The sequence below is a fragment of the Pezoporus flaviventris genome, unplaced genomic scaffold, assembly GCF_033815535.1.
Source record: "Pezoporus flaviventris isolate CSIRO_AGI_PZ_B2104156 unplaced genomic scaffold, CSIRO_AGI_Pfla_v1 ptg000006l, whole genome shotgun sequence".
In the NCBI taxonomy this organism is placed as follows: Eukaryota; Metazoa; Chordata; class Aves; order Psittaciformes; family Psittacidae; genus Pezoporus; species Pezoporus flaviventris.
Genome location: NW_026892554.1, coordinates 16,366,860 through 16,375,925, shown reverse-complemented (window position 1 = coordinate 16,375,925; position 9,066 = coordinate 16,366,860). Strand labels below are relative to the sequence as shown.

General features: G+C 40.6%; 1 protein-coding gene across 2 annotated transcripts; it reads right to left on the bottom strand.

Moving 5' to 3' along the window:
• Positions 1-72: 72 nt before the first annotated feature.
• MPHOSPH10 (M-phase phosphoprotein 10) lies at positions 73-7,754 on the bottom strand. 2 transcript variants are annotated; one of them, XM_061447121.1, is made up of 12 exons: positions 7,594-7,754; positions 6,247-6,889; positions 5,322-5,464; positions 4,741-4,915; positions 4,314-4,455; positions 3,829-3,896; positions 3,005-3,142; positions 2,715-2,825; positions 2,373-2,480; positions 1,583-1,813; positions 708-853; positions 73-405 (listed from the first exon to the last, which is right to left on the bottom strand). In XM_061447121.1, exons 1-12 carry the CDS (start codon positions 7,668-7,670, stop codon positions 387-389), a joined length of 2,001 nt encoding a protein of 666 aa, XP_061303105.1. In that variant the 5' UTR covers positions 7,671-7,754; the 3' UTR covers positions 73-386. The 2 variants fall into 2 exon arrangements, with proteins under 2 accessions (XP_061303105.1, XP_061303106.1); XM_061447122.1 differs by lacking the exon at positions 73-405 and having other exon boundaries at positions 650-853.
• Between the last annotated feature and the right edge of the window lie 1,312 nt (positions 7,755-9,066).

The window sequence follows — 9,066 nt, the reverse complement described above, 5'->3', positions numbered from 1 at the left end:
CCTGGGCCGTCCCTGGGCCTCAACGCCTCGCCCCGCCGCCAGGCCAGCCAATCCATCGCCGATGGCGGCCCGGAGGCCTGGGTAGCAGAGCGCGGATGCCGGGTAGCGCCCGTCGGGAAAGCCCCACCAACCGACATCTTACCCTCTCTAAATCCAACGTTTCCTTCGAACAGCGAAGGGTGAACACCTTCCTTTAGAAAGGGGAAGTAGGGGCACGAGCTGGAAGCGCAAATACTGACATATATCCACCCTGAGAAACATCTTGTGACACCGTTTGCTTACTCGAGTTACTGCAGAGGTAAGAAGCTTCCATGTCCTCCCTCCCGGTAATCACAATTTCAAAATATCATTTCCAATTTATAGCACCTGGATACATCTTAAGTTCTTCAATAAATGTAGTTATTCCTGCAATAGATACAGAGCTATTACAACAGCAGACAGAAAAGCTATGGCCCAAACCGAACTCTACAACCAAGTGTTCCACATGTGTTTGGCTGTGGCAAGAAGCTTTGTTTTTGGAATAAAAAGACATAATCAGACCTCTCTATTAGAAAATAAAAGTAAAACCTAAAGAAAAGTCTCTACCACGCTGCAGAAGTTCACAGAACATTAGAGGACTGACAGAACAAAACCTACTCAAAAATGAGAATTTATGTAGAAACCTTTTAATATATACAAAATGCAACATATCTAAAAAGGTAAATTACAATTTCAGTTTATGAACAGAGGTTGCTGTCTGTTTCTTCTGTTTCTTCTTTAACTTGCTTGCATCTTTGATTTGCATTTTTACTTGATCTTGCAGTTGAGAGAAGAAGGCCTGGGATGATTTCAAGACCTTGTCTTTACCTTCATCCTATCAACAAACAATACATTCATTATAACACCACATTTACAAACAGTATCATTATACTACTTACTCACATATAATGGTATTCAACTTAAAAAAAATAATCTGACAATTGTTTTTCAAAGGATGTTTTTCACTGCTTTCTTATACCACTCCTGCCATGTAAAATAAAGAGCTCCCTTTCTAATGAGCAGTTAGCATGGTAGGTTAAGAACAGGCAGCAGGAATGGATCCTTGCACAACATGAGCTACAACATATCTGCATTTCGTGTTACACTCTCCTTTGAAAAGTAAGCACTTTCTAGAAGTATTCAAGAATATTCTAGCAGTAATCAAGTTATTCTTCCTATTAGTTTCTAATACCTTAAAATTTCAGAATTAAAAAAATAATTTATAAAGGCATCATAGGTGGTACACAATTTTAATGTTTTATAGTATAGTTTGCATATACACTATGGATACTGTATATGCAAACCAAGATCTGGTGAGATTACCACCAAGGTTTGAGTAGTAAGCAAATACCACCTGTCTACAAGAATTTTTGAGGCAATGGAGAGAGATTAGGAGATGTAGTGCCACAAGGGATGGGAAGGAAAGAAACCCTGACCTTCATAATTCTTTATCACAAAGTTCCCTTTTCCCTTTCTCTAACTAAATATTACCGATCCTTGGGATTTTAATATTGTTTAGCTGGGAAAGCCCCAAGTTATACAGGACTGCTTAAGAGAGCCCTACCTTGAGCAGAGAGACTTTGCCTTCTTTTGTCAGCCTTTTTAATGTTGCTGCAGCAGCTTTTTTGCTAAGTTTTGTGCCTTGTTCTGGTTTCATCTTTTCAAGAAGCTTTTGACGTTTCGCCTTTTCTCTTTGCTTCATGCGTTTACGAAGCTTCTTCTTTCTTCGTTCTCGTTTTTTGTCTGTGGGAGTCTTTTCTGCATCTGTTTTTACATCACCAGCTTTGTTCTTTTCCTAAAGAGAGGAAGATCTCCAGATCCATAAGTGTGCAAAAGAAAAGGCTCACTTCGCAATACTCAAATCTTAGTTTTCCGTTATTTCAAGCATTCAGCCAGCTCAGGGCAATGCTGCATTGAGGTAAAGGCCAAAAACCAGCAAAAGTTGGGAAGTGAGTTATACAATTGATCAAAGACATGCCAGTTGCTCCTCCCTATTGTTATTTAGCTTTCCCTTTCAAATACCTATACACATGTGAGAAAATAGTTATCATCATGTAATAGTCAAGAACAAAAACACAATGATCTTAAAGGTCTTTTCCAACCTAGCTGATGTCTAGGGTAGACAAAATTAACGCTTTCCCCTCCTTCCAGTTATCAAAAACCAAATCAAACCAAAAAACCCTGCAACAAAATACATCCCCCCAAAGAAAACCCCAACAACTACTAAAATGCAAAGCTGGAAGTTCCACAGGCTGAAAGGGGGCAGATTCCTCCCACTGATCTGACAGCCAGTACACCTTTCTACCAACAACAGATCCCCTCCCAATTCTTAAGTGATTTTTATTGATATTTACCTTGATCTCCTCTGGTGCCAAGAGAGCAGCATCACTAACAGCAACAGGTGCTACTTCTTCCATACTTACAGCTGGAAGGTTTGAAACTATTTTAACTTCTGGCACAGGCTAGAAATAAGGAAACATATTCAGAACTCAGAACATCATCTCACAGCAGCTTACAGCTAACTGAAGATACTATATATCTGCATTTATTTAGAGGCAATTACACCACATTTAATATGAAATAAAAACAACCACAGTAACACTCAGTGCTTATTTTACTTTCCATTTCCCTTTATTTATTTAAAGTATCCCATCTCGAAGTGGGGGAACCCAACTTTATGAAACTTATGTACTTACAGGTTTGGGTGTGAAGTGGAAGTTACAAAGTGCATCCAGCTTCTGAAAGAGTGAATCCATCATTTCCTGAATTTCTTTGTGTTCAGGATTTTCCTCCTCTTCAGTCTTTTGCTGCATTAATAACGCAACATTACTGCAATGTCATTCATAAAGCTATTTTACTTAAGTAAGACTGCTAACAACACAATATACAATGCAGAACAATTTTACTGGTGAACACTCAGAGAAAGATTGAAGTGCTTCCACAAACCTGAACTTCAAATCAAAAGGAAAGACACTGCTTATGTTACCTGGTGAAGTTTCATGTATTCTTGCTCATAGATCTCAGCGAGACTCAGTTTACTCTTTTCAGCATCCAAAGTGATTCGTTTCTTGTATTCAAAAGCATCCTCTTTTGGTTTTTCTTTTGGTACTACATCATCCCATGCCTGAGAAAGTTATGCAACTACAGTCAAATAACAGGTGCTACAGCTTATTTAGAACATTTTTCATATTACTTATGTGACATATCAACTAGTTTATGCATGTAGCTTCCCAGGAACACATTGTATCACACTTTCATTTGAAGGGAAAAAAAAAACCAAACAGACAGCTCAGACAGCTCTAGCTTGTGTACTTTTCTTTAGTGCACTGGGGTAAAAATTGTGTAAGAAATAATGAATGCGTCATGTTCTTAAATACTCTCACCCATATGTACCTTCTTTTTTTTTCCTGTTTAACTAACAAGCCTCAACAAGCTGTGGGATACAAATCTTCTATCAGTAGCTTTTAAGAAAAATTAAGTAAACAATGGAGTTTGGGTTAGTGTTCAGAATGCTCGGAGCATGACAGTTAAGGTAAAAGACAAAATTTACAGACTGACTTTATATTCCAAATAAACTCCTCACAGTTTTATCTGCAAACACTCATTTTTAATGAAGCACGTAAAATCCAAGCATGTAACAGACAAGTAAAAACAGAGCTCCTTAGAAATACGGAAAAAAAAATATAACAACTAGTTGCAGAAATTAAGATAACACCTAACAGTTTAAGAGCTTCAAACTCATGCTTCAGATGTGCCCTGTGAATCAATCTGTGAACAAAATAGGGAGAAACCAAGTAGGAAAATACTAACCTCATCCAATATTCTCTGTTTAATGATATCTTCAAGCTGAAAAGTAGTTTCTTCCGTTATCACAGGTGCTGAGAGGAGAAAGAGAAGTATTTGAAGATTAATGTTTCTCCAGCAAGAAATACTTTTTGTTCCACAAAGCATAAGCAACAGAAAGTAAAGCCTTCACAAAAATGTGGCAACTGAAGGCAAAGTAAGTAATGTTTTCCTCTATCCTGAAGAGACTAATATTATGCAAGGCTTCTAAATTACTAAATCTGCCACCGAATTAACAAATGTTCTGTTCAGTTAAAAACGAATAAAAAATATTACAGTTTCACCACAAAAATGCACAACCTCAAAAACACACCAAGAGGTTTAATTTAGTGTTTTGTTATCCTGCGCTTGAGTCCCTGAGTCACAAATGTTTTCAGCAAAGTCAGAGGGTTTCAAGAAAACCCAACACAGCATGCAACACGATTTCAGGAAAGCCCTTACTCAGTACTTACCCATTCGGACTGCATGGTCAAAAAGTACCGTTTCCTCCAAAAGACTGTTTTCAGGTCGTTTTTGTCCAGTCACTTCTCCTTTAAGCTGCCAAGGTTTCTCCTCTAACAACTCGTCTTCTAAACTTTTTATTTTTTTGCTCATCTGAAAAACATAATTTCCTAAGAAGTTTAAAACACAAAGCTCTCAACTAAACTTAAGGCAGGAACTTAATAGTTATTTCAGGTACTTTAACTCCTCCTCACATCAGGATAGGGAACACATGGTTGCATCTATATCTGGTATAGAGAAGCCACTTTTCTTTTTCCCTTAATTTGTGAATAGCCTCTTCATATTTGCCAGAGACTGAACACACTACATGATAAATAAGAAAAAAAAAAAAAAAATTGGCCAGTTTTGAAGTATTAGCAAAATAAAGGAAATGATTACCTTTTCCTGTCTCTTCTCAAAAGATGACTTTATTTCACTGGGATTGCTGCCCTTCTCTGACTGCATATCAGTAATATCTTCTGTTTCACTGTCATCTGGCAAACTAAAAGTAACTTTTTTGGAAGCTTCTTTACTTCTCATATTCTCCACCATCATTTCATTCATATCCTCAACCCTGTAATATCAGAATTTAATATAAAATAAAGGTTGAAAAGCCTCTATAATTTTTTACATGAAGTTATTTCAGCCATTAGAAGTTTACCTGTTAAACTGATGCACACATAAGAAATAAGAAGGCAGGAGACATTGGGAAAATTTGTATATATTAAAAACAACTTTCAAGAACTGAAGTTACAGCTATTAAATGACCTATTCAAATAAATGTCAAGAAACAATGCTCAAAAGATAAGCAAATGAACTACTTTTTAAATCATATGACAATGCAAATCATGACCATGCAACAAGTAACAGAGAATGGCAAACCATGACCAAAGTAAGCCTGTGATCACACTTCATTTTCTGCTTTATTTCAGTGTACAATTACAAGGATGTTCTTAACTGCAAATAATGCATATACTTACTCAGACATGTTTTCTTCATTCTGCTCTTCAATAGCACTGTCCCCTTCCTCTTCCTGATCATCTTCAACATCATTAGCTACTAAATCGTCATTGACCGGATCAAAGAAATCTTCATATGTCAAGTCTCTAGAACATTTAACTGGCTAAGAAGGGAAAAGAGAAAACAATTCAAACCAAACAAGAACTGTTAAGACTGACAGAAGTCTAACGGTATCCCTGTCTTAAAGGATTAAAGTCTTTAGCAAGTGGGGAATAGCACTACCTGTGTAAGAGTAATACATTTTAGTGAAATATTAACCTGTGTTAGGGCATCTAAGTAAAGCTAATCTCTTGTATAAGTATTTAAAATATTCTACCACTGAAATTCATTTCTAATTTCAACATATACAGAAGTCAAAGAGCAGTAGATTTGCCAACTACTTGTCAGAATGCGTACATGTTCCATTGTACCTTGGGCATAGCTCTTACTTGCTAGTGGAAGTGTCTGGTAACATTAAATAATAAAAGATTTATTTTCAAAACAAGTGCTAGGAAACTTAAATCAGTTACAAAACCAGTCACCTTAGAGATCTCCAGATACCAGATGTCAATGCTGAGTGACACATCTTTTTAATTTGCTGGGTTACCTATTCTGCAATTCTGCAAGGTCATTTACTTCTTGTGACATACTATACTATCTCTTCCTTTATTCATCTAAAAAACATGAGACTGATCTAAAGAGTATCTTCTTCTATACTAGGACATTTTGTCACCAGATATTCATGTTAAATAAAATGAAGCTTCTGAAGCTTCCATTAGTCATCTAATCAATGTTAACTTGGAATTTCCTACTCAAAGTCCAACAATTTATAGTCATCCTAACAAATACCAAGTTTTGAGTTAAAGGAAAATAGGTATCAGAAAGTTAATTTGCTGATATTCTTACTTTGACTGTAGCTTCTTCAGATTCTTCTTCCTCATCATCTGAGATGATGTCTTCGAAATAATTAATATCATCTTCTTCCTCCCTGTTTTCTTTCTCTGCGTGTTCTAAAAAAGCTTCCATCTCAGCCAGCTTGAAAAACTTGTCATCCACTATAGATTTTCTTCCCGTTTTTTTTAATGTGGTCTCCTTGGCTGTTTTAGTTTCTTGCTCCAATGCCTCAATATCAAAGTCAAGATCAGAATCCTCATCACTGCATTTCTGCATTTTGCTTTTTTTGAGTTTACTCTGCTTTTCTTTAGCTTTAGTTTTATCTTTTGTATTCTTCTGTTCAGTTTCTGCATCCATTATGGTGTCTTCGAACTCCCTGTCGCTGCTGGTCTCTGCATCGGAGTCAGTCTCTTCCTGATCTGAGAGAAGGCAAAGACCTTCATCCTTGGCATCCCTTGCAATGGACTTCTTGAAGAAATCGAGAACTTCATTGTTCTGGAGCTCTAGCTGCTGCCAAATCTGTTCTTCATCAAAGTTTTCTATCACCAGCTCTTTTAGAGGACCCCCACGAACTATATTACTTCCCAGAGCTTTATTCAAGTCATAGAGAATCTTTGTTAATGCTCTGAAGTCAGAGGACAATCCATCTTGCACACTGAAGTAGAAAAAAAATTAACAGAGCTTTTAAAAGGGCAAGTTAGTATTAATTTTTTATTTTCTATTTTGCAGAATTTACTAGCTTTCATTCATTTTGCATCTCCTATTAAGTTAATCACATAGTCATGCTGCAGCTCTTATATGCTTACGTATTTTGGCGCTACACAATAATACCTTTCAACAATTACTGCTGATGCTTACCTTCTACACATTTCTTCGGAGTACTACTAGTAAACATTCCTTGAAATAAAACAATTATAATTTCATTACAGCTTCATTATGATTAGTGTATAAAGTACCAACTGAAAAGAATATTCCACCCTTCTACGCAGTCGTATCTTACTGTATCTTGAATTTGGGGAAGTAAATCGTATAGCGTTAGACACCTCAGACACCCACGATACGGTCCCTTGACTTTAAAAAGACAAGTCCCTATCCAAGACGCCGGGAAGTAATTTTCTTCTCTAAAACCACCCATGCTTCAGCATAGCCCGTAAAACCCACACCTCCGTCTCCCAGCTCCCGAACGCTGAAGGACGGACCCCGCAGGCCTCGCCGCTGTTAACACCCCCGCGGCCCCGGGGTGGCCGCCGGCGGTCACGCGGCCTCCCGCAGACCGCCGAGTCCCGCACACATGGCGGAGCAGCCCCCGCGCACGCACGGTTTGGCTCTCGGCCGCTGCAAGGCTGCATCCCGCAGTACCTGAGGAAGCGTTCGGGGCGCGCCGCGGCGGCGCCCGCCACCCTGAGGCACGTCTCCAGCCCCTTCACTGCCGCCATCTTCCCCCCCGCCGAAGCGCATGGAACAACCTGGCGGCACCGCCCCCTGGGGCGCGGGCTGTGCGCTCCGCACGAGTCCCGCGGCCAGCACCGAGGTTCCGCACACCGGAGTTCCGGCTCGGCTCCTCGCCCGTGCTGCTGCTGCTGCTGCTGCCACAGAGCCCCCTCGCTTGCTCGTGTCCCACCCGCTGCTTTCGGCGCGCCTGCTCGCCTTCGCATTGAACCGCCAGCAGGGTGCTGCACTCATTTACCGATGGCTGCTGCTTCCTCGCCTTGGAAGAGCGCGATACTGCTCTGGATTGGGGTGTTCATCAGCGCTGGAAACACTCCTCTAAATATAGTACCGCTACAGTCATCTTTGCAGTTGTCTCTCTGACCTAGATAGAAGGGCTATTTTGGAACCGCACATTTCCAGCTGATTCTGTGAGCAAAATGCCCGACGTTACCTGTGTGTGCAAGCTCCCAGCTAGCTGGGCACCCATTCACATGCCTATTCCATTCACTTCCTAGCACTGCCCAGTGTTCAAGTGCTTTGTTACTTTATATCGCATAGCTTCCTCAAAGTTTATTTTGTGAAGTCAAATTAAGCACTGCACCCACAGACTTGTGAGGAAGCTGCAGCTGGGGGAGACAACCCATTCCATTCCTCTTCCATGCTGCAAAACACACCGACAGGGGCTGCACGCGTCTGCATTTACCCTGCTGCTCCTGGCCCCAGCCATCCACAGCCATTCGGTACCTCGATCCAAAACTGTGGCTGGCCTCTTAACTTTGTTCTTGTGACTGCCTCTGCCGTTCCTCTGCTGATTTCATGTTTCCTTCCTACCAACGGCAGAAGCCTTTTCAGCATAAGGAAAACAAAGCCCTGCTATGCAACTTCTGTGTGCCTTGTCACTGGCACTTTGCACCCTCAAAAAGCCTTTGTGTGGAGCAGTGCTCAGCCAGCAGAGGCCTGAGCGTGACCTGCACCAGAGCTTCTCTGATCAGCATAAGCATATCTGACACTTTACAACCTGGGTTGGAAGCAAAAAGCATCTTATCTTGGGACTTTTAAATACCCATTTTGACTACTGACTTTGATCTGCAGTTTTAATTATATCAGATTTGAAATGGCACAAGCTGGTTATGCATTCTGTATGTACCATAGCACCTGCCATGCCCCATACCCCTGACACGTCAGGGATGCAGCATCAGAAGACAGCCTGCTCATTGTCCCGAATCTTTTGCACAAGTGCTTTAGTCAGATAACTTAATCTCTCTACAGGTGTCCCTTGCTATCGCTGGCCCCTCTCGCACTTCAGCGCAGTAAAAGCCTGCGGATCCCCTGCACAGCCGCCTGCCCGCACTCAGACCGCACGCTGCCTGGCAATGGGCGCTCGAGGGAGCCCTCTTCTCC